At 45.0% G+C, this 24,660-nt stretch overlaps 2 protein-coding genes across 2 annotated transcripts; both read left to right on the top strand.

The window, feature by feature from the left end:
* Positions 1–5,865: 5,865 nt before the first annotated feature.
* Positions 5,866–10,235, top strand: LOC116516211 (cytochrome c oxidase subunit 6B1). Its single transcript, XM_032228634.1, has 4 exons — positions 5,866–5,972; positions 8,357–8,472; positions 9,530–9,630; positions 10,003–10,235. Exons 2-4 carry the CDS (start codon positions 8,367–8,369, stop codon positions 10,054–10,056), a joined length of 261 nt encoding a protein of 86 aa, XP_032084525.1. The 5' UTR covers positions 5,866–5,972; positions 8,357–8,366; the 3' UTR covers positions 10,057–10,235.
* A 1,831-nt stretch (positions 10,236–12,066) lies between these two features.
* On the top strand, positions 12,067–22,762 carry RBM42 (RNA binding motif protein 42). The gene is made up of 10 exons (XM_032228438.1): positions 12,067–12,295; positions 14,510–14,663; positions 14,950–15,037; positions 15,829–15,894; positions 15,980–16,140; positions 16,776–16,916; positions 17,103–17,306; positions 19,082–19,202; positions 21,029–21,223; positions 22,343–22,762. Exons 1-10 carry the CDS (start codon positions 12,147–12,149, stop codon positions 22,453–22,455), a joined length of 1,392 nt encoding a protein of 463 aa, XP_032084329.1. The 5' UTR covers positions 12,067–12,146; the 3' UTR covers positions 22,456–22,762.
* Positions 22,763–24,660: the final 1,898 nt, after the last annotated feature.

Genomic DNA, 24,660 nt, shown 5'->3' with positions numbered 1-24,660 from the left:
ATTAGTACTTAGGTCATTCAAGTACCTATTCAGAAACTCTGGCATTGAAGCATGCAAGTCTTAAAGCTGTCAAGTTACAAGATCCTTGCCAGTGGTGGGTTTCAAAATTTTTTGGAACCTCTTCTGTAGGTGTGGCCTGCTTTCCGGGTCCACTGGTAGAACCTCTTCTAACTGGTTCAGTAGATTTGACGAACCGGTTCTACCGAATAGGTGCAAACTGGTAGGAACCCACGTCTGTAACCCACGCTCAGTTGATCATTTTATCTGTGTGGTGAAGAAAAATGACCGTTCCTATATTATTAATAGTGGGGGAAACTGATACTAATCCAACAATTTTCAGTGTTGCGAGACTGGTTTGAAAACTCTCCCCATTTTCGATTCTAGGATCCAGTTTTGGAAAAATGGAGGTCAGAAAATCTGGCTACGTACAAGACTGGATGGACATTCTCTACAGTTGCAATTTGTTTGAATTTGACTGAGTTAAAATTAGCATTAACCTTTAAATGTCATAACAGCCAGATGCCTGGACTTCATCTCCTAGGATTTCTCAGCCAGGATGGCAATTGTGGACAATTGTGGAAGTTGAATTCTATATAACCGGGAAAGGGTACCCAGCAGTGGTGGGTTCCGGATCCCGTTCCAACCGGTATGGTTGGAACGGGCCTGGCAGTGTTCACATGGACGTGCGCAGCGTGCACATGCATCTTAGTGCCTCCACGACTCTCCAGCTGCTCAGTGGAGCGTTGCGCAGGTCTGTATGCACCATGTGCATGCGCGGAAGTGCCGAAGATTTAAAAGACCGGTAAGGAACTCTGGCGGCCAGGTGGGCCCTACAGAGCACCATACCGGAACGGTATCCAGTGCTCCGGGCAGGCTCCGGTATGCCCGTACTGGGGCGTAGCGCCTGCAACCCACCACTGGTACCCAGCTATGGTTGGATATCGTACATGGTATTAGACTGGGTTATTTAAATGACTGCTTCTCCCTGTCATTGTCTGTCGGATGAGGAGATGCTTGGCATTAGGGAATCCCACCTGGCATGACCCAAGAACAAAGATGTTTCTCTCATGGGTAACCCCGCCCATCCCAAGGTTAAATTAGCCCTAACCCTTGTGGCATTTTACAAGGCCTTAAAATGGGGGGTCTACAACCCTTAGTCCGTGTATAGGCACTGGACCACGGTATGCCAGAAGCTGGGCCACGCAAACAAGCAAAGGGATGTAGGAAGCACACACACAAAACCACGTCCCCTCCGTCTGCGGAAAAACCTGGCTCCGTGGAACTGGTCTCTGATGCCCAAAATGTTGGGGGCCATTGCCTTAAAATGCATGGTTTTGTCACCAGGCTTTGAGGATTCAAATGCATGGTAGAGTTTGCACAGCAGCAGAATCAATTGCTACTGATGTCCCAGCTGCTCACTATAGTTGAATGGTTTTTTTAAAAAATTTTGAATTGTTGTTAGCCAACCAAAGTCATGGCTTTGAAGTGGATGGCCATATTCATTGGAATACATTAATTGATATGATTAAACAGACGGTAGCCTAGCCCAGGGATGTGGAATCGTCCCCCTCTCAAAGAGTTTTACACTCTTTGTCAGAATTTGGGAGGGGGGGGAGGAAGATTTGTGTAGATTATTGTAGTGAAGTTTAATTAAAATGAGTAAACTTTAATTGCTGTAGGAAACTTTTTTTAAATAGAAATGCAATGAAGGTCAGGAAGAAAAAAATTCTGCGTGCTGGAAACTACAGCAGCTGGGAGTTCCTTCTCTTTGCAAGGCTTCCACCATAGAAAATGGGTCAATTTAGTACCTAGGTTATATATGCAGTCTAGAACAGTGGTAGGGAACTATGGGCCTTTTATGGTCGGTGGACTTCAACTCCCAGAGGTCCTGAGCCAACATGGCTTGATCAGGAATTCTGGGAGTTGAAGTCCACTAGTCATAAAGGGACCATCATTTTTACCATCTCTACCGCCTTCTTAATTACCACCTACTCACTCCACCTACAATTACATCTATAATTACATCTGCCAGGCCTCTGCACGTACGAACTAACTGCATCCATCTGGTCAATATTATCTTTTATCGCCCAAGGGAAACCATCTTAACTGCCCAGACTTTGCCTTCACTGACACTATCGATAAATCGGACTTTAACAGCTTTAACGATTTCTTCTAATCGCCTGGACTTTTTGGGACCTTCCCAAATACATAAGAAGGGACGAAGGCTACTCCCCCTTCTATATATACTCTTTTATAAGATCTACGCACGCTGCGCACACTCTTAAATGGTATGGCGAGTGCATGTGATTGTATGTGTGAATTGGATGATCCCACTTTTATTACCCTATGACTCTTGTATTTTATGTGTTTTAATTATCACGTGGGGACTGCTTGAGTGTATAAATGAGTGTGCTTGATTCGGAGGACCTGCCGGGAATTGCGGGGGCTATGGGGGTGGCTGAGGGGGCTAAAGACACGGGAGAGGGTCGGGGTATTGCGGTCGTGACAGGGAGGGGCAGATACGGCGGGGACTCTAGGGCAGGCCATTACCGGGGAAGGAGGGTTCGCTACATCACAGAGATCCCTCCTTCCGGCCCTAGGAGTCCCACTCCAAGACCAGATGGTGTAAGTAATCAGGACCCTGGTCTCAGGCTGTTGTCGCTAAATGCCAGGTCTGTTGTACATAAAGCACCTCTCGTCCGGGACTTAATTTTAGACGAGAGGGCAGACCTGGCATGTATTACTGAGACCTGGCTGGGCCCAGAGGGAGGAGTCCCCCTCGTAGAACTGTGCCCAGAAGGTTTTCAGGTGCTGCATCAGCCGAGAGCCCAGGGAAGGGGTGGGGGTGTGGCCGCTGTCATCCGGGAGTCGTTAGTTCCTCGTAGGGTCCCTGCTCCGGAGATTGTCGGGTGTGAGTCTTTGCTGTTAAAGTTGGACCTCAAGGGTCAAGTGGGTTTGCTGCTAACGTACCTGCCTCCCAACAGCGTTGCAGCAGCCCTCCCCTCGCTCCTCGAGTCAGTAGCCGAGCTGGCAGTTGAGTTCCCTAGGCTGATGGTCCTGGGGGACTTTAATCTGCCGACGCTCGGTGAAAACTCTGACGGGGCGCTGGAGTTCATGGCTTCCATGACAGCCATGGGCTTGACTCAAGTAATCCGAGGCCCAACCCATTCGGCGGGACACATGCTTGACCTTGTATTTCTCTCGGAGCAGTGGATGTGTGATCTTGGTCTGAGGGGGAGTGACATCATACCCCTGTCGTGGTCAGACCATTGCCTACTGAGGCTCGACTTCCGGAAGCCCAACCCCCACTGTAGGGAGGAGGAACCGACCAGGTGGTTCCGCCCCAGGCGTCTTATGGAGCCAGTAAGGTTCCAGACAGAGCTTGGGGTTATTCCTGATACTCTCACCCACAGTCCGGTGGAGACTCTGGCTGCTGCGTGGCACTCGGCAGCGTCAGAGGCCCTCGACCGGATTGCGCCACTGCGGCCCCTCCGAGGCGGCGGATCCCGGAGACCACCTTGGTTCACCGAGGAGCTCCGGGAGATGAAGCGCCGGAGGAGATGCCTAGAGCACCGTTGGAGGTCCGATAAGTCCGCATCGAACCGAGCAATGGTAACCACCTGCACCAGGGAATATACTAGGGCACTTAGGGCAGCTAAAAGATCACATATAGCCTCCCTGGTTGCGTCCGCAGAGTCCCGGCCAGCCGCCCTGTTTAGGATAACCCGCTCCCTGTTGAACAAAAGGGAGGCGGGGGAACCCTTGCAGGGCAGAGCTGAAGAATATGCCCAATTCTTAGCGGACAAAATTGCTCGGTTTCGGATGGACTTGGACTCCACATCTGCAGTTCCAGCCGAGACTCAGGGGGACCAAGTACAACAGCTCTGGGTTGAGTTTCAAGAGGTTACCCCCGGGGATGTGGACAAGGCCATGAGAGCTGTGAGTTCCTCCACCTGTGCTTTGGATCCGTGTCCCTCATGGCTGGTTTCTAACAGCAGTGAGGTGACACGAGGCTGGATCCAGGCGGTTGTAACCGCCTCCCTTCGGGAGGGGAACTTCCCCGCCGCACTGAAGGCGGCGGTGGTGAGACCCCTCCTGAAGAAGCCATCCCTAGATCCAGCTGTCCTTAATAACTACCGCCCGGTCTCCAACCTCCCCTTTTTGGGGAAGGTTGTTGAGAAGGTGGTGGCCTTCCAGCTCCAACGGTCCTTGGAGGAAGCAGACTATCTAGACCCCTTCCAGTCAGGCTTCAGACCCGGTTACAGCACTGAAACCGCCTTGGTCGCATTGATGGATGATCTCTGGAGAGCCAGAGATGAAGGACATCCCTCCATCCTGGTCCTCCTTGACCTCTCAGCGGCTTTCGATACCATCGACCATGGTATCCTTCTGCGAAGACTGCGGGAGGTGGGAGTGGGAGGCACCGTGTTACGGTGGTTCTCCTCCTACCTCTCGGACAGGTCGCAGTCGGTGTTAGTGGGAGGGCAGAGATCGTCCCCAAGGCCCCTAAAATATGGGGTGCCGCAGGGTTCGGTCTTATCCCCCCTACTATTTAACATTACATGAAACCGCTGGGAGAGATCATCCGTAGGCACGGGATTAGATACCATCAATATGCGGACGATACTCAATTGTATCTGTCCGCCCCGTGCCAAATCAATGAAGCGGTTGACGTAATGGACCGGGGGCTCGAAGCCGTCATGGACTGGATGAGGATTAACAAGCTTGTGCTCAACCCAGAAAAGACCGAGTGGCTGTTGTGTTTTCCTCCCAAAAATTCGGCCATTAATCCAACACTCAGGCTGGGGGGTCAAATTCTACACCCCTCAGAGAGGGTTCGCAACCTGGGAGTCCTCCTGGATCCACAGCTGTCATTCGACCATCATATAGCGGCTGTGACCAGGGGGGCATTCGCCCAGGTACGCCTGGTGCGCCAGTTGCGACCCTACCTGAACCGGGAGGCGCTCACAACTGTCACTCGGGCCCTCGTGATTTCTAGGCTGGAATACTGCAATGTGCTCTACATGGGGCTGCCCTTGAAGAGCATCCGGCGACTTCAGCTAGTACAAAACGCAGCCGCGCGAGTGATCGCGGGTGCACCTCGATTCACCCGCATTACACCTATCCTCCGCGAGCTGCGTTGGCTACCTGTCGATCTCCGGATGCGCTTCAAGGTGCTATTGACCACCCATAAAGCCCTACATGGCAGTGGATCTGGATACTTGAGAGACCGCCTTCTGCCAATTACCTCCCTACGGCCTATAAGATCTCATAGGTTAGGCCTCCTCCGCATCCCATCGGCCAGCCAATGCCGGCTGGCAACCACAAGGAGGAGGGCCTTCTCAGTAGCGGCCCCGACCCTTTGGAACGAGCTCCCCGTAGAGATCCGCACCCTCTCCACCGTCCAGGCCTTCCGCATAGCCTTGAAGAACTGGCTCGCCCGTCAGGCCTGGGGATAAGGACCATTGCCCCGCCCGAATGTTGTATGCATGTTGTGTATTATTTTATTATGTGTTGTTGTTTTAGTATTGTATTGTTTTGTATTCCCCTCTCCCTGGTTTCTGTGAGCCGCCCTGAGTCCCCTCAGGGAAAAGGGCGGCCTACAAATAAAATCAATTCTAATTCTAATTCTACCATAGTTCCCCAACTCTGCCTTAGAACCTGTCTTCCAGATTAAAATGGCTAGCTCAGGGATTCTGGGAGTTGAAGTCCACAAGTCATAAAGAGGGCCATACAGTAGTTCCCTCACATCTGCTGTGGAGGCGGCTGCATTTTGAGGTTTTGGCGCCAGGGCCGCCCTCAGCTGGCCACGTGAGAGATCCCGCTAAAACGAGGGGCGGAGCTAGAGCGTCCTTGCACCCTTCCTTCCGGCGCTGCTCTAGCCTCCCCGTCGTTGGTTCCGGCGTCTTGGTGGCCTGTTGTGCAGGTGAAAGTCACTTTGAGGAAGCCGTTGTTTCATCGGCCTCGTTGAGGTGAGAAGCCGGGGACTCTCTCTCAGCCGAGCGGGGAGGAGGAGGAGCCCGGCTGCTCGGGGCTTCGCTTCGCCCTCGGAGGGGACCTGGGTTCCTCCGCGAGAAGGCCCGGTGCTGATCGCGCCTTCCCACCCCGAAGGGGAACCGCGCCCGTCCGGAGCTTTGTGTCTCGGGCTGCATTGGCGTATCAGTTGGGGATGATGGGGGTTGGAGTCCAGTGCATGCGGTGGCAGCAACGGGGAGGAGGAGGAGGCCGGGTCCTTCGGGAGCTTTGGACCCCAAACAGCCACAGTTCTGGTTTTGTCTCGGTTGATGGGGAAATGGGCACACTGTCTCACAAGTGGCATGCCATTTTTATTGTTTTCCTGTCTGCAGGCAAGATACAAATAAAATAGCAGAGTTGGAAGGGACCTTAGAGGTCTTCTAGTCCAACCCCCTGCCTAGGCAAGAAACCCTATACAGTTTCAGACAAATGGCTATCCAACATCTTCTTAAAGCCTTCCAGTGTTGGGGCATTCACAATTTCTGGAGTCAAATTGTTCCACTGATTAATTGTTCTCACTGTCAGGAAATTTCTCCTCAGTTCTAAGTTGCTTCTCTCCTTGATTAGTTTCCACCCATTGCTTCTTGTCCTGCACTCATATGCTTTGGAGAATAGCTTGAGTCCCTCTTCTTTGTGGCAGCCCCTGAGATATTGGAACACTGCTATCAAGTCTCCCTGGTCCTTCTTTTCATTAAACAATTCCAGTAACCGTTCTTTAAATGTTTTAGCCTCCAATCCCCTAATTTGCACTGAACTAACAGAAAGAAAAGTTAAATACATAACCAGGGGTAAAAAAAAAATCCCTCATCTCAAAAAATTAATATCAATTGATGGAAAACCATGCATATATTTTTAACAAAAAGGCCTGGATATTTATCCAAAAAATCCTTGTTCTGAAATTTTCTTGTTCCTATGCTGAAAGCAAAACAAAACAACCCACTAATTTACAAATGCTTGCAGGCTCTAAAGCATTGCTACAAATATTGGATATTGGAACACTGCTATCATGTTTCCCCTAGTTCTTCTTTTCATTAAACTATCGTATTTTCATTAAATACCTTTGTACCTTTCATCCCCACCCATAGGTAATCATTTTAGGAAAGGATGTCTTCTATAATTTAAAGCAGAATTCTGGGAGTTGAAGTCCACAAGTCTTAAAGTTGCCAAGTTTGGGGACCCCTGATTTAAAGTGTCAAGGAAGTCTCTTGATAAAGAGACACAACCAGCAGTCTAATGAAAACTTACAATTGCTTTCTTCTTCCCATTGTTCAGTTGAAATATTTTAGGAGCTGCTTAGAAAGCATCACTTTGATAGATGCAGCTTTCTTCCAAACTGAACCTAATTGAACGTATAGATAAGCAAGATGTTTATTTAGTCATCTGTTCAAGGTTCAGACATTTAATTGTTTGTTAATCTGATTATCCTACCAACACAGCCCTTCTTTTATTATTTTGGGTAGAAGCCAGCAAGCAGAACTGCAGAATAAAGTATCTGCTTCCAAATTCTTGACATGTGAGCATTCCAAGGCCTTATTTATGCCATTATATGTGTGTGTGTGTATACACACATATATAAACCATATCTCCAGTCTCTTATCAGAAGGATTTTTAAAAAGGGAGAGGCATATTAATATATTAGATTAAAATAGGTGTTGGTCACTGATAAAGGTATCAAGGTTTTCTTCTATTTATCAGGAAGGAGTTCCAGACATATTTCTATAGCTGATGTGAACAGAAGATTTAATTTCTGGTTCACTGATCGCAGATAGGAGGAATGGACTGTACCAATAGTCTTTGACAGTCCTAACCAGGCAACTCAACTGTTTAAGCTGTCACTAAGTTCATTCCTGTAATCACAAATGTGCTAATGATTTTATTTAGCTTTCTTTTGTTTTACAGTGTCCCAAGAATACTATCCCAAAGAGCTGGGTGAGGCCAAAGGGTGAGAAAGGTTTCCAGAATGTGACTTGCGAGGAAGCCAAATAAAAGGGTAGATTGTACAGCCCCTTCCCCCCCGCCCTTCCTTTGGAATGCTTACTCCAACTCCAACTTCTCACTAACTGACATAGTTAGTAAGGAGAGAATTAATGTTCATATTTACATTCATTGTAGAGGAAGGGATCACTAGACAGTAAGAAGGCGTACAATTGGGAGTAGACATTGATTCATAACCAGGATTCTACTTAGAATAAAATATCTATGAGAATCCGGTATCAAATGCTTTGGGGGATAAAATTGCCATAGGGAAAACTTGATCTTTTTCCTAGGGAAACGTCTTCTAATAGTTGACATTTTGAAGCACCAGGATATATCAATTTCCTGATTTTACATCTATTTTCAGAAAAAAGAGGATGTCTGAAGCCATAAGACGCAACATAGAGAACTACAAAACTGCTCCGTTTGACAGTAGGTTCCCCAATCAAAATCAAACACGAGGCTGCTGGCAGAACTACCTTGGTTAGTATAATTGATGCATGTGAATGTTTGCGTTTCTGCGTCAGGGATCAGAAAAAAAGACTTCATATTATTCTGAAATCTTTATAAAAAGTCATATTTTTCTCTATTGAAGTAAAAATAATGTATTATTTATGGAAATAATGTATTATTTACGGAAAGTTTAAGCATAAAAATGATATTGCTGCCTCTTCCTCCTATATTTAAAAAACACTAGTTACATGATGAAGAATAATTTCCTTGGCTATAACGAATTGTTTTTTTAGTGTTTAACACAACACATTTTCTTTTTTCTCTGCCATTTTTCTTGTGAACATTTTTGACTTGGGTTATAGTTACTATCCTGATAGCGTTAAAAAAAACCCACCTCCTCAGCCTTGTGAAAAACACTCTGTTTATCTTGCATATCAGAGTCGCTCCAGTAGTGAGATCAAGTGCCCATGGGGTGCTTAGATTTGGCCCGTGGGACCACCCTGGAAACAGCGAAGGACCTGCCCACGGTGTCTCTGCCACTGAAAACGGACTCGGAAGGGCTGCAGCCGGTCCTCCTGAGCTCCATTTTCGCTGGCAGAGGATTGCAGGAGGCTGTCACACTCGAAAACTGAGCTCAGGAGCCCATTTTCACTGGCAGAGCACTCAGACCAACACAAGCGCCCCTGACATGGGTTACGTTGAGCTGGCTACACCCACCCCAGCTCCCCAAGGTCAAAAACAACCTGATGTTGATCTCAATGAAATAGACTTTGACACCCCTGGTATAACACAATATTGACTCCCCACTAACTTTTTCCGTAGCAACAACTGATTGGAGATTGAGAAAACACTAAGTTTGATGATGTATCATCATTATCATTATTATATATATTTGGATATGTTGGAGGGTGGAATGGTGGGTACAGCAAGGTTTTTTTATTTTGGAGATCCAGGTGTTGGACAATACACAGACTTGTAGATTCTTCAGGCTTATACACGATTCTGTTTTAAGGACTCTTGGGTTGTAGATTAGATGCGTTTGGTTCCGTCATTGGTTTGAAATGTTTTTCCCTCCTCCTCCTGGCAGATTTCCATCGCTGTGAGAAAGCCATGAATGCCAAAGGCAGTGATCCCTATGTCTGCCAGTGGTATAAAAAAGTATACTCATCCCTGTGCCCTTCTTTTTGGGTAAGTAAATTATATAATTCTGGCTAAAGCATTTTTGTACAAGAAACTAGTTGGAGACTAAGGAAGGCATTCAGTTAAAGATCTCTTCCGCTTCCGTGGTACAGCCATGAAGGGTCAGGCAATCTGATGACCCAAATACTTCGGAATAAAACTCTAGAATCCCTGGGTGTTGTAGTTCCAGTACATCTGGGAAAACACTTGATTACAACTCCTCAATTTGCATGCCATCAAAAAAAACTCCATTCAGAATTGTATTCAAAATACTTCTTATCCCTCTCCTTCAGGACACAATTGAGAAGTGCGTGGAAGAGTTAATGACGTAACTCTTAATTGAGAAACAGTGATCCAAAGCAATGTCTTGGTCTTTTGCAGGTTGACAGCTGGGATGAATGTCGGGAAAATGGCAGTTTTCCGGGCAAAATATGAGGGGTCTTTTTGACTGCCAGTAGCTCCCCTACTCAGGAAGTTGTGCTGCTGAGTCCTTTCCGTGTGGTGCATCTGAAGGATTGTCTGAAATGGCTCTTGTCTGCTTGAGCACCTGAATCATTTAATAGTACAAAATCTTGGATATTACCCGTTCTAATAAAATGCATAATACCCATGCCTATGTTTGTCCTGCTGACTCTGTTAATGACTCATGAATATATGCTACCACGTGCCTTATCTATGGTAACGTTCTCAAAAGAATGGGACAGATGTCATTACTATGGTATATGTTTGTACTTTCTCACTGAGCGCCTTTTGACAAGATATAACCCTTTCCATTCATTGGGTTAAACAGCTTATATTTACATGGGAAACTTTATATGCTTGTATATTGATAACAGGGCTTATTATACCAGGGTCAGTCCTCTCACATCTGGTCATTTCTCAGTTACTAATCCCATGTTCTGGGCTAAGCAAGTGCGACATGAAAAATCCCCTTGGGGAGATTGCCTTGATTTCAACATATTTGAATAGCCTCATATGCCACCTCTTCTTATCATAGGCAGCCAGCGAACAGATAAAGATCTGATCTTGAAAAGGGCATCAGATATCACAAGGGCTCACACACATTGTGCCAGGCTAACTGTTGAGCAGACTTAGCTAACCACTCTGCTTTATGGAGAGGAGCCTGTATGCTTTAAACAGCGTTAAGTGAGAATACGCTCCTATGTATCTTTCTAAGGGAAAAAAGTGGTATTTGGGTGCTGTGTTTGGCATTGTGTGTGTTGTACATACTCTTAAATCTACTAGGAATCAAGAGGCATCTGTCTTGCAATGCAAATGATATACATGCATGAGGCTATCGGATGTCTTATCAATCATGCAAATTATTTTTCTAATATATGCAGTGAAATCATATTCCATATGTTATCAGTTTGAAATGTAGCCAGGAAAGCAAATACTTTGGAATCAATGTTTTTTTTTAGTATGTATTTATTTAGTAAGTATTTTTTAAGGAAACATTTGTGTTAGCTTTCTTAACACAATTTAAAACCATTTTCAAACTTAAACCCTTTAAAAATTAGAAGAGACAACCCCAAACAAACTACAAATAAAAACTAAGAAAGAAATCTACCTTCTGTTTTATGTTTATCAATAGTCTTTTTTTTTACTAATAACACCTCTAGAATATAGTCAGCAAAAGTAAAATACCTGCTATAGCAGAGGTCTTCAAACTTGGCAACTTTAAGACTTGTGGACTTCAACTCCCAGCCAGTTCTGCTGGCTGGAGAATTCTGGGAGTTGAAGTCCGCAAGTCTTAAAAGTTGCCAAATTTGGGGACCCCTGTGCTATAGTAACACAGATTTCATCCTTTCATTAGTTAAAAAAATAGTGGTTTTTCCAAAAAGATAAACTACACATTTCTGACATTAATATCAGTATAATATAAAAGTTAAAGTAACCTAATGGTAATTCATCAGTTTTCCTAGTACAAAACCAGATTTGACTTGCAGTTGTCTGGCTGCGACGGGATCACCCCTCTTCACGGATGGCAATCTTGATAGATCTGCTTCTGCTTTGCAAAGGAGTCTTTCTGCAAACAAAAAGGAAAGGAAATGCCAGGAGTTGCAAGATAGTTAACAGGTTTTGTGCTCGTTGACCTCAAATACGGATCTGTGAAATGACACTATTGTTCATTCAAGCCAAGTGTGAAGCATACGAAGAGGCTGCAGAATTTGGGTTTGGCTAGTCTAAAGAAAAGAAGAATTAGGGGCAGTTATCTGGAGGTTTTTAGGAAGAGATTTGACAGCCAAATGGTTATTTCAAATGGTATAGGTTTTCTTGCTTAAGGACTAGAAGACCTCCAACTCTATTCTATTTAGGTGACAAGACACCACCCAGCTCATAGAGTCGGAGAGCCTTTCTTCCTAAACCGGAAGTACGCTCTAGGAAGGGCTTACGGTTTTCCGCTAGAAAGCGAAAGAAGCTCCGGAAGTTATCCTGTGACCACTTAGGTGTGCGCCGGAAAGAAGAGGGAGTGGGCGTCCGACGCTACTAGAGTAACCGGGCCGGACTGAAGAAGTCGAGCCATGGCGGCTCCCGCGATGCCCCCGCCGCCGCCGCCCGGAGCCCCCCCTGGGGTACCGGGAGGGGCTCTTGGGCCAGGGACCGTGGCGGCGGCGGGAGGCGCGAAAAGCGGCGAGGAGAGACTGAAGGAAATGGAAGCCGAGATGGCCTTGTGAGTAGAGGCCAGAGAGGAGCTTGGTGTATTCCGGTGGTTTATAGAGCTCAGCCTTTCGGGTGACGTCGTATTACGTGCAATTCTATAATCCCCAGTTCTGAGACGCATTTCCCGACCTTACGGGATCTATAGCCCCAAATATCGGTCAGATGGTAGATAGGTAGGTAGGTAGATTAGATTAGATAAAATAGATGATAGATAGTTGATAGATAGATAACAGATTACCAGAGTTGGAAGGGACCTTGTAAGTCATCTAGTCCAACCCCCTGCCCAAGCAGGAGACCTTGCACCGTTTTTGACAGATGGCAGTCCAGTTTCTTCTTGAAAGCTTCCAGTGATGAAGCTCCCACAAGGCAACTTCTGTTCCATTTTGTTGATTATTCTCATTATCAGAAAGTTCCTCCTTATTTACAGGTTGAATCGCTCCTTGGGTAGTTTCCATCCATTATTCCTTGTCTGGCCTTCGGGTGCTTTGGAAAAAAAGTTTGACCCCTCTCCCCTCTGAGGCAGCCTCTCAAATGTTGGACCACTGCTGTCATGTCTCCCCTGGTCCTTTTTTTCACTAGACTAGCCATGCTCAGTTCCTGTAACCATTCATTGTATATTGTAGCCTCCAGTCCCCTAATAATCCTGGTTGCTTTTCTCTGCACTCTTCCTAGAATTTCAACATCTTTTTAAAATGTGGTGACCAAAACTGGATGCAGTACTCTAGGTGTGGTCTTACTAGGCCTTTATAGTATTATGAGGTATTAGTGCCTCACTTGATCTTGATTGTATACCTCTGGATGGATGGATGGATGGATGGATGGATACGATACATGGATGGATAGATAAATACCATGGATGGATGGATGGATGGATGGATAAGTAGTTAGGTAGGTAGTTAGTTAGGTAGGTAGGTAGGTAGTTAGGTAGGTAGGTAGGTAGGTAGGTAGGTAGGTAGGTAGGTAGATAGATACCATGGATGGATGGATGGACAGAGAGAGAGACAATGATAGATAGATAGATAGATAGATAGATAGATAGATAGATAGATAGATAGATGATAGATAGATAGATAGATAGATAGATAGATAGATAGATAGATGATAGATGGATGGATGGATGGATGGATGGATGGATGATACCGTATATAGACAGACAGCAATACTTCATTGGCCAAGCATGATAGATACACAAGGAATTTGTCTGCAGGGCATAAGCACTCAATGTACATGCAAAACAACAATCATCACTAATATCAAAATAATAATAACCATAATGACCATACCAATAAGAGAAGGTAGTGGAACATATGAAAAGGATAAAAGTAATGCAGCCCTATCACATGGGTAAATATACTTAGAATATACATAATAATAAATAAGACATACTTAGACATAAGATAGCACTGTGGGCATTAGAGCCCTTTGCAGGGTCTTTGCTTAAAACGTCCAAAGTAGGATAATTTGAGCTTGGATTAATTCATTTGATGGTCCATTGGTTTGTTTTCTTGGTTGTCCAAGGTCAAGACTTTTCCTATCCTGATTTCTTAAACTGGGAATACCATGGCTTGCATGATTCTAATCTGATCTTTGTAGGTATAGACATATCACAGCATCTGGATAGCTTTTCCAGGGCTTTTATAGTGGTTTTACCAAGTGCTCATCTGTAATGTGTTTCTTGACTGCTTGTTCCTTTACTGTTGATTGTTCATGTTAAAAGGCAGAAGATCACCACCACCAGGTATCTTTGCAGCCAGTTCTAAGCCTGGTTGTTCTACCTGTTGTCATTAGTTTGGTCTTCTTTATGTTTAATTTTAGTGCCATGCTCTTTGACTTGGGGGGAACAGTGAAAAATTGAGGATTGCTTTTGCCTGTAGTTTTAAATATTTTGAAACTTGGAGAAAAGACAGATGAGCGTCCTTGGAAACTGAGTTGGGAATCTACAACAGCTTGGATAAGCTGCCTGAGTATTTATCCCTACTATTTCCCAGTTTAGATAAAGGATCAAAACCTCTGTCTGCCTGTCTGACATTTTGTCTATATGGACCAAAATGTCACTAAATGTCATAGTTTAGTGGGAATTTAATTTTTTTTTAATGCTTCAGGGAAGGAATGTAAATCTAATCAGGGAATAAAGCCAAGCAACTGATTCTAATTGCTCTTGAGATGAAGATGAAGTGTCTGAATGTTGAAAAATGTAATAATGCCTCCTGATAATTACTTCCAGGTTTGAGCAGGAAGTGCTTGGAGCTCCTGTCTCTCTGCCTCCTGTTGCCTCTGTGGTAGAAGCTGTGCCAGTTGCTCTAGCAGTACCAGCGGTAACTGCGGTGCCTCCTGTTCCTGTCATCCGACCCATCATTGCTACTAACACTTATCAACAGGTGAGCAGTTTGTTTAATTAGATTAGATTAGAATTCTTTATTGGCCAAGTATGATTGGACACAGAAGGAATTTGTCTTTGGTGCATATGCTCTCAGTGTACATAAGAGAAAGAAAAAAGAAAAGATACATTTAATTGTATTCTTTGTAATGCAGGAAATGCTAGAATGCTTTCAGTGGAAAATTAACATCAGTACTACATTGGCTTTGACGTTGTAAATTTTTGTACATGACTATTCATCTTATTCTGCTACCATCCTTTCATTTTATTATCCTCATGTCCTCCAGGTCCAGCAGAGCTTGGAAGCCCGAGCAGCAGCAGCTGCCACAGTAGTTGCTCCCATTGTGGCTCCTCCCGTGCCATTTGTAGGCCCAGGTATGGTCAGTTCCAAAGTGTTTGGCTAAACAATCATCTTCCTGTCCCTGCGTTAACTTCACCGATGTCTTTAAGTGAGAAAGATTCTATTTCTGAAAGAATAGAGGTGCCTCACTCCAGTTTAAGTAATATCGTTTGTTGTTCCTGAGAAACTCTTGATTTTAACTCTTAGAATATTGTTTCCAAAATATTGATTTAAGAAAACTCTAAAAGGAGAAAAAAAAAGAATTAGAATAAATCAAACCAAGAGCTGAAAACAGTGATGTTCAAGAATGCCCTGTGCTATTAAGCTGCTGAAACAAATATATTTTCATCTGGTTTAAAAATATGGATCAGGTTAAAGGCAGAGTTTTAAAAGTAATAAACAGCATTACAAATTGAGCCATTGAGCAGATTTGAGGGGACGCAAAAGAACATGTCTTTAGTGCCGTAGATGACAACATAAGGTGGACTGCGGAGGGCAAGTACAGTATTTTCTACATCAGGAATTTTAAACTTTCTTCTAACCTGCCAAACAGTTCTATTGTACATGCATTCTCCATCAATTTTTGATTTGTGGGTAACATGGTTACAAAAAGCAAGATGGACTGCAAGGCTGGTTGAGGAGGGACAGTCCCCATTCCTCCTCCTCTGCACCTCACTCAGTAGGTGTCGGAGCTAGGCATCCCTGTTCCCAATATACACTCTCAATGAACTGCAGGAAGAGTTGAGTTTTCTAAGAAAATTACTTGTAAAATAGAAACCATTTGCTTCAGAAGGAGAGTTTTCAAAGTATTTATTTTTCCTTACAGCTGTTCCCCCGCAACGTCCTCCCATTCTCCGACCAACCTTTGTGCCTCATGTCTTACAGCGGGCAGGTAAGCTTTCCTTTTACTTTTTACGCCCAGTGGATGGCCAGCGCCTGTATTTTTCTTCCACTGTCTGTCTTTCTTTTTTTTTTAGGTGGCCCTCGGCCCATGGCAATGCGCCCAATGCATCACCAGCCCATGGTAGGGCCTCCAATGCCAGGCCCTCAGGGCCCCCCAATGCTGATGGGTCCACCAATGCAGAGAGCACCTGGTCCACCCCTTGGGAACATAGGACCAATGCGGCCTGGTCCCCCAGTAAGTACCTTTCTCTTTTAGAGCAGGGAAAGTAGCATGAGCTATGCCAAGTTTTGAGACCAGTTATAAGGTGGGTTTAGAATTATATGAAGAGAGTTTGTCAGTATAAATTAAAAGAGCAATACACGTATAGGTGAAGAGCAGGCAGTCCTCCTTTTTAATATCTGTTGACTGACTGACCCTGTTCCTTTTGCAAAAGAGCTGCAGATGTATTTCCTGATGTAGCTTATATTTATATGACTGTCCGCCTCACAAGAACATAACTATTGGTTTTTTAAATGACATTAAGAAATCTGAGAATAATTCCGCACATTCAAGATTTAGTCTGTTGTTGAATTTTTTAAATGACATTAAGAAATTTGGGAATAATTCTGCATGTTCAAGATTTAGTCTGTGGTTGAATATTTGAATAGTATTGGATTTTTAACTTTTAATTCCTGAAATGTATTAACCTTGGGTTTTTTTATTAAAGAATATTTCTTACAGAGTTTAATTATCTTCATGTTTTTTTCACTTTTTACTGTGCCTTGTTATACTTGTTGTTCATTTTGGTTACATTTCAAAAAGGAGGAAACCATTTTTAAGCAAAGAGTTTCTGGAGCATACGGTGACTGTTCTGCTCCTTCTTTGAATAGGTGGGGCCAGGCATTCCTGTTGGCTCTTTGGCTCCACTGGTCCCCGTGCCTCGTCCGGTGGTGGCCCCTCCGAAAGTCAACCCCACAGTCATCCAGGCGGCTCCTACGGTATATTCCTCTCCACCAGTGAAAAAACAAGAGGTGAGTTGGGTTGAATTCATACTCAAGTCCGTTCTCCATTCCAACCTCCTTCTTCACCTCCAAAGAAGGGGAAATGACTTGGAACCATTGAGCTTCCGTAGAGGATCATAGGAAAACATGGTCTCCGGTAAGTATTGCTCCTGGGTCCTGAGCCTCTCTGACATTTCCCCTCTGCTTCCTCTGCAGGAGGAACATCGAGAGCCTCTGCCACCTGTGGTGGAGGAGAAAGAACCAGCTGGGGCTGAGGAGCCCGTGATCGGCCCAAGTATGCCAGAAGCAGACCTGGCCCCAGTCGTGGAGTCTCGGCTACCATCGCTACGTGGACATGACCTGGCACCTACCCGGGGGAAGCGACCCCGAGGGGCTGATGCTGGATTTGTTCCCGTAGAGGTAATTGTTCTGACCGAGGACAAGAGCATGAAACAAGCTCCTTGTCCCAACAAAAATCCATTTTATTAATTCACAGTGAATTCTGCTCATTCACATCCAGCAAAGTCTTTCAAGGGAGGATTTACAGTCACAGACGTTATCCGGCTTGGAGAGCTGACAGGCCGATATCTGCAAACCTTGGCAAGGAGTCTCGGAAAGTCACAAACCAATTAAGCAAACTAATTGTCTCCTGCAAACTCCCCTCCCCTTTCGCTCCTCTTTTATTTCCTCTGGGAGGGGCCATTCATCTGTGGCCTTACTCCCAAGTCAACCCCTGTTCTTTAGCTGTTCCCTTCGTCTGGCAACTCAGCGCATGCACACTCTGAGAACTGGCTCCAATTGTTCGTCTGCCACTCTGAAGGAAGCTGATAATTGTGAGATGGCTCTGGCCCCCTCTCTGCCTCCAACACAGAGCTCTCATCAGAGCCTTCCCCAAGACTGGCCCATGTTCCTCCTCAACTGGCCAAATCTGCTGCCAGAGCCGCTGGCTGCTGACGGGCCACAACAGTAATAAACAGTGGTCATTTTTTTGCAGAGACAATGAGTAGTTTCCTGTTGAAAATCCTTGTCCCATTTGTATGCTTTTCTCCAAAGGTGTTGAGAGCTATGTATTTCTGGGATGGAGGGAGCACGGAGGGGGAAGAGATATAGACCATCTTCCCACAACCTTTTGGAGTGAGCCAGTTAGGTGTTGTAGTTAAGGAGCTAGAATAGAAACCAGGAAACCTAGGAATAAAAGCCAGATGGAAGACTTTTGCCTTCTCTCTCAGCCCAACCCAGCTCATCTAATGATAAAAGATCATATTGATGCAAGACTTACATATAACGTGACCCGTCAAAACCGCGTTCCACAAAAGCGCGGTCGACGAAATCGCGTATGTGACGTCATCACAGCGCGACGAAAAAGATCGAAAAATTGAAATAAAAATTAAATTACAGCAAGCCGATTCACATAAAGGTAAGCGTTAGGTTAAGGGTTAGGGTTAGGGTTAGGTTAAGGGTTAGGGTTAGGTTTAGAGCGTTAGCGTTATGTTTAGCGTTAGGTTAAGGGTTAGCGTTAGGTTTTTCGTTAGGTTAAGGGTTAGCGTTAGGGTTAGGTTTAGGGTTAGGTTAAGGGTTAGGTTAAGGGTTAGGGTTAGGGTTAGGTTAAGGGTTAGGGTTAGGTTTAGAGCGTTAGCGTTACGTTTAGCGTTAGGTTAAGGGTTAGCGTTAGGTTTTTCGTTAGGTTAAGGGTTAGGTTTAGGGTTAGGTTTAGGGTTAGGTTAAGGGTTAGGTTTAGGGTTAGGTTAAGGGTTAGGTTAAGGGTTAGGTTTAGGGTTAGGTTTAGGGTTAGGTTAAGGGTTAGGTTAAGGGTTAGGTTAAGGGTTAGGTTTGGGGGGGGGGGTTAGGGTAAGGTTTTCGCTTTATTTTTACATTTTTCGATCTTTTTCGTCGCGCTGTGATGACGTCACATACGTGCTTTCGTCGACCGCGATTTTGTCGTCCGCGGTTTTGTGGTGGAACCACATATAATACTAGTTGATAACTTGAGTATTTATTTATAGGGGGAAACTTTGAGGAAACCCAAGCCTCGGAGCCTTCTTTCGTTGGGGGTGTTACTTCGACACCCTGACACTGTTTTTGTTTCCCATGTGTTGTTTTACTCTCTAGCCTGCTGGGCCAAGGACAGCCTTCAGTTTCAGATGCGCTCTTCAACACAGGTTAAGTAATTGACATGTTCCCCTTTGCCCCCCTAGCCGGTCATGGAGAGCACGCCTGAAGACAAGAAGAAGTCAAAGCAGGAGAAGTTGAAGCGTTGCATCCGTACTGCTGCTGGGACCTGCTGGGAGGACCCCAGTCTTCTTGAATGGGACTCTGGTGAGCATCCAACTAGAGTGGGCTAGTGCAGTGTTTTTCAACCTTGGCAACTTGAAGATGCCTGGACTTCAACTCCCAGAATTCCCCAGCCAGTGAATGCTGGCTGGGGAATTCTGGGAGTTGAAGTCCAGGCATCTTCAAGTTGCCAAGGTTGAGAAACACTGGGCTAGTGGGTAGACAGTGGGTGTTGAGGCCATGTTTTTTTCCCCCTCAAGCCTAACATTGGCATCAACATTCCTTCACTCACTGCTTTTGTCAAATGTTGTTGTTGTTGTTAATTGCAAAGTCATGTCTTACCCATCGCGATCCCATGGACAACGTTCCTCCAGGCCTTCCTGTCCTCTACCATCCTCTGGAGTCCATTCAATCTCCTGCCGACTCCTTCGGTGACTCCATCCAGCCACCGCATTCTCTGTTGTCTCCTTCTTTTGCCCTCCATCGTTCCCAGAATCAGGTTCTCCTCCAGTGAGTCCTTCCTTCTCATTAGGTGGCCATAGTGTTCGAGTTTCATCCCCAGAATCTGGCCTTCTAAAGAGCAGTCAGGGTTGATCTCCTTTAGGACTGACCCGTTGGATCGCCTTGTAGTCCAAGGGACTCGCAGGAGTCTTCTCCAGCACCATAGTTCAAAGGCCTCAATTCTTTGGCGCTCAGTCTTTCTTATTGTCCAACTTTCACAGCCATCCATTGCACCTGGGAAAACCATAGCCTTGACTATACCCCTTTTGTTGGCAGGGTGATGTCTCTGCTTTTTAGTATGCTGTCTAGATTTAGCAATAGCAATAGCAGTTAGACTTATATACCGCTTCATAGGGCTTTCAGCCCTCTCTAAGCGGTTTACAGAGTCAGCATATTGCCCCCAACAACAATCCGGGTCCTCATTTTACCCACCTCGGAAGGATGGAAGGCTGAGTCAACCCTGAGCCGGTGAGATTTGAACAGCCGAACTGCAGAACTGCAGTCAGCTGAAGTAGCCTGCAGTGCTGCATTTAACCACTGCGCCACCTCGGCTCTCTTATTTGCCATAGCTTTCCTCCCTAGGAGCAATTGTCAAATCTATGGACTTGTAAACGTCTTCAGAGTCTTCCCGGCATAACCCAGCCTATGTATCAAACCAAATCAGAATGCGTGAGTCTTGAATAAACCATGCTCTCTGAGGTGTTGTTTACTTTGTTTTGGTGCCACTGAGTCAGTCGTGGCACGTCCCTGCAATTTTCCTGCTGAGGTTTTCAGAAGTGGTCTGCTATTGGCTGCTTCTAGGGATGAGAGAGAGAGGGACTGGCTCAAGGATACCCAGCTGACTTGGGGCCCAAAGCAGAAGTCAAACTCCCGGTTTCTAGCTTGGTGCCTGAATCATTACCCTAAATTGACTCTTTTGAGATTGGCTTCAAGGGGGGTGGGGTGGGGAAACCCCGCCAAATATAACGATTCCTCTTCTGGAGAGGCAAGAGCCATGAAAAGCTACAAAAAGGAATTTCTTGAAATTCTGATTCATATCGTAGAGCCGAGGTGGCGCAGTGGTTAAATGCAGCACTGCAGGCTACTTCAGCTGACCAGTTCTGCAGTTCGGCGGTTTAAATCTCAGCAGGCTCAGGGTTGACTCAGCCTTCCATCCTTCCGAGGTGGGTGAAATGAGGACCCAGACTGTGGGGGCGATATGCTGACTCTGTAAACCGCTTAGAGAGGGCTGAAAGCCCTATGAAGCGGTATATAAGTCTAACTGCTATTGCTATTGCTATATCAGCCTTGATGTATGCAGATTGAAGGCTTTTTGTTGTCTTCAGGACTAAGCAAAAACCCTGCATTCCCCTTCTTTCCTTCCTTCCTAGATGACTTCCGGATCTTCTGTGGGGACTTGGGCAACGAGGTGAACGATGACATCCTGGCCCGGGCCTTCAGCCGCTACCCGTCTTTCCTAAAGGCCAAAGTCATCCGGGACAAGCGCACGGGCAAAACCAAAGGCTACGGCTTTGTCAGCTTCAAAGACCCCAACGACTATGTCCGCGCTATGCGAGAAATGAATGGTGGGTGTGGGGCTCCCCGTTTGTTGATGGGAAGGGTGGAGCTGTCCATGTCATACCGAGAGCGAATCCTGCTCAAGTCCCGTTGGAGTGGAGAAAACAGAATCGACTCCCAACCAAAAACGAAGTAACGAATGATTAAAAATGTCCTGTCTTTCGAGGAAGGGCAGGAAAACCCAAAACATCAACTGGCTACTAAGTCCAACCACGACTCAACTCCCAATCTGAAGTGTAGCTCCATACAAAGTCTGCTTTAAAAAAAAAAAAGTGTGTGCTAAATTGCATCTGTTTCATTTTAAGGAATTCAGATCAATTCCCACATTGCAATTACCCTTTAATGATGTGATCCCTACATAAGGATAAAGTAGGGTTTGTTTAACTGGCTGATGGAATGCACCCCTGTAGCCCAAGTGATCTCTAGGCCATTATAGTTAATTACAACCTCTAATTATAGTTTCACATTCCTCAGTAGCAAAGAGAATGTGACAGATAACTCCATAAACCACATGATCACTTGGGTGTAATATGTTAACCCAGTTAACCTAGTTGTGCGGGTAATTACATTTGCCAACTTCATCGCGATACCAGGTAATTGCAGACTTCACTCCCCCCTTATAGCTTCCCTTAGATATTAGGGGTACTTTCATCCCAGGATGACAGGAGCTTGGCTTAATGCCTGGCTTCAGCAGTTAGGCATCACATTAAACGCCCCCACCAGAGTGGATTTGATTTAAATCAGCTCAATTTAAATCACGATTTAAATCACTAGTAAAAAGGTTTGATTTAAATCAACTCGATTTAAATCATAATTTTTAAAGAGCAAGCGTCATCTCTATCCTGCAGCGGCTCTTCTGACTCAACGACAGTTCCAATATTGCAGAATATACAGCCTCATGCTACAGAATTTCATGCTGAATAAACTAAATTATTAATGTATCTTAAATAGAAAACTTATCTTTCGATAGAGTTTTACTCCAAAAACATTTTATTAAAATAAACTTGATAAAAATAAAAAAAAACAGGTTTAAATTTATTTAAAAAAAAGTTTTTTTTTAAAATCATCGATTTTTATCCATCCTGGTCCCCCCCACCTTCACACCGTTTCTTGTTCTTTTGCGGCAGGAAAATACGTGGGCAGCCGGCCCATTAAACTGCGCAAGAGCATGTGGAAGGACCGTAACATCGACATTGTGCGCAAGAAGCAGAAAGAGAAGAAGAAGCTGGGCCTCAGGTAATGGGACAGCGGTCGCTCGGGCTGTGCTTCAACCATCACCCAAAGCTGAGGACCTGGGCCTGCCGGAGAAGATGCAGATTGTGAGAACTTGGGCAGTGGAGAGGGGCTTGGGATAGGACATCCTGAGGCTCACATGCATGGAGGTGTTGTGTGTGCTTTGCACCCCAGTCCCCAGACTTAACTGGCTTTCCTGGTTTGATAGTAAGCAATCACAACTTGTAGAATCTTCTGGGTGTATTCTGAGGGGTGGAAATAACTTTTGTGCTGAGTCAATAAACTTATGCTTCTCTTTCTTTTTTTTTACTACATTTAACTCTTCTGGTTATCTTTTCCTAAAGAATCTTGTTTCCTTGTGGCTACCTTGATTTTCGGAGTGGTAGTGGTAAGAGTCTGCTTATAGATGTTATATTTCCAGAGACAGCCAGTTGTTGGGGAAGTCAAGGGAAAGAGCTTGATGGCCTTTGGAGTCCCGCTTCGTAGGTTTCCGAGAACAGTCTGGATACTCCCTGTAGTAAATTGGGTGCTGGGCCAAATATGACCAGAACACGACATTCATATTAATTCTAGAAGTTTGCAAAACGTTATTTTCTGGAACATCCAAGTGGTCTGTTTGAAATTGGGTAGATACCAACCTGAGCATGTTCCAAGAATTGCTGAAGTCAGGCTCCCTTCCCAGAACACTCAGATTATGCCGTAATAGAATGTTTCCTTACTTGCTATATGTTTAAGCATATTGGTGAGCAATGTTATCTGCAACGTTGAATCATTTTATAAAGACCCTTGGAATCAAGGAGGATTTGATTTAAATCAAGTCGATTTAAATCACGATTTAAATCACTAGTAAAAAGGCTTGATTTAAATAGACTTGATTTAAATCCTAATTTTTAAAGAGCAGCTGTCCTCTCTGTCCCGCAGCGGCTCCCCCTTTGTCCTGCTGTTACTCCAAAAGCATTTTATTAAAATAAATTTGATTTTTTTTAAAAATCGAATCTAAATTTAAAAAGAAATCTGATTTAAATTTTAAAAAAATCGATTTAAATAAAAAAAAGTCTGATGTTTTTTAACATTTTCTTTTTAAAAATTCTTTGATTTTTATCCCCCCCCCCACTGTTTGGAATATTAAACTTGATCAGAATACACAAACACTATTCTTTCTGGAAAGGTCATACTAGGACTTAACTCACACATCACCCTAAAAGCACACAGTTATTGGTTTTACACAACATACTAATACACAATCAGACAAACTTTGGAGGTAAGTAAAATGGTGTGAAAGTGGTAGGGATATAGTACGCTTGTCACTTCGGCCAGTTTGCATTGTATTCCGGGAATGTTGCCCGGGGGGGGGGGGGGGGCGGAATCTGTAGATTCTGTAGACTCTCGTTTTTCAGCTCTCGTGGGTTAGCTGTGCTGTTGATTCTGGGCATCCCCAGCTTGGCATATCTAGTTAAAAGAATTACCATATTTTTCGGACTATAAAATGCAACAGAGTATAAGACGCACCAAGATTCTGAAGAGCTTTTAAAAAGCTTTTGCACTCTGCAGGCCTCCGAAACCCTCTGTAGGCCTCGTTTTTTATGCAGAGAGTTTGAGAAGCCTGCAAAATGTTCCTGGGGGCTGGAGGTGGGGGCAAAAACGAGCAAAAAAGGGTCATGCAGAGGGTTTGGGAGGCTTGTAGAGGTGCTCCTGGGGGCTGGAGCAAAAACGACCTGTTTTTCGCTCGTTTTTGCCCTCCCCAGCCCCCGGGAGCACTTTGCAGGCCTCCCAAACCCTCTGCACGTCCATTTTTGTAAAAGGGCACAGAGTTTCAGGACGCCGAAATGTTGTATTCAGTGTATAAGATGCCCCCAGATTTTCACCCTCTTTTTTGGGGGAGGGAAAGGTGTGTCTTATACTCCGAAAAATACGGTAGGTGGTGAGTAAGGGTTGAGTTGAAATGGACACAAAAATGGCTACAATCCTTTGCCATTTTCCAAGAGAAACACTGAGTTTGGGGACAGGAAGTATGGATTAGCGTTCGGTTGACTACAGACATGTCAACTTGTTCTGCGTCTATCAGAGATATGGTAGACAGTAGAAAACCTTTGTTGTTTTCAGTGAGAAGGGGAGCTTTTTGAGAGAAGGTGGGGGGGTTAGAAGGGAAGCAACCTCCCCCCCCCCCCCAGCTGCGGCTGCTGCATTGTTCTTTCCCTTTGTGCTCTGCGTG

The sequence above is a fragment of the Thamnophis elegans genome, chromosome 12 (assembly GCF_009769535.1).
Source record: "Thamnophis elegans isolate rThaEle1 chromosome 12, rThaEle1.pri, whole genome shotgun sequence".
Taxonomy (NCBI): domain Eukaryota; kingdom Metazoa; phylum Chordata; class Lepidosauria; order Squamata; family Colubridae; genus Thamnophis; species Thamnophis elegans.
The sequence above is the reverse complement of the archived record's forward strand: the minus strand, read 5'-3'. Positions and strand labels throughout refer to the sequence as shown.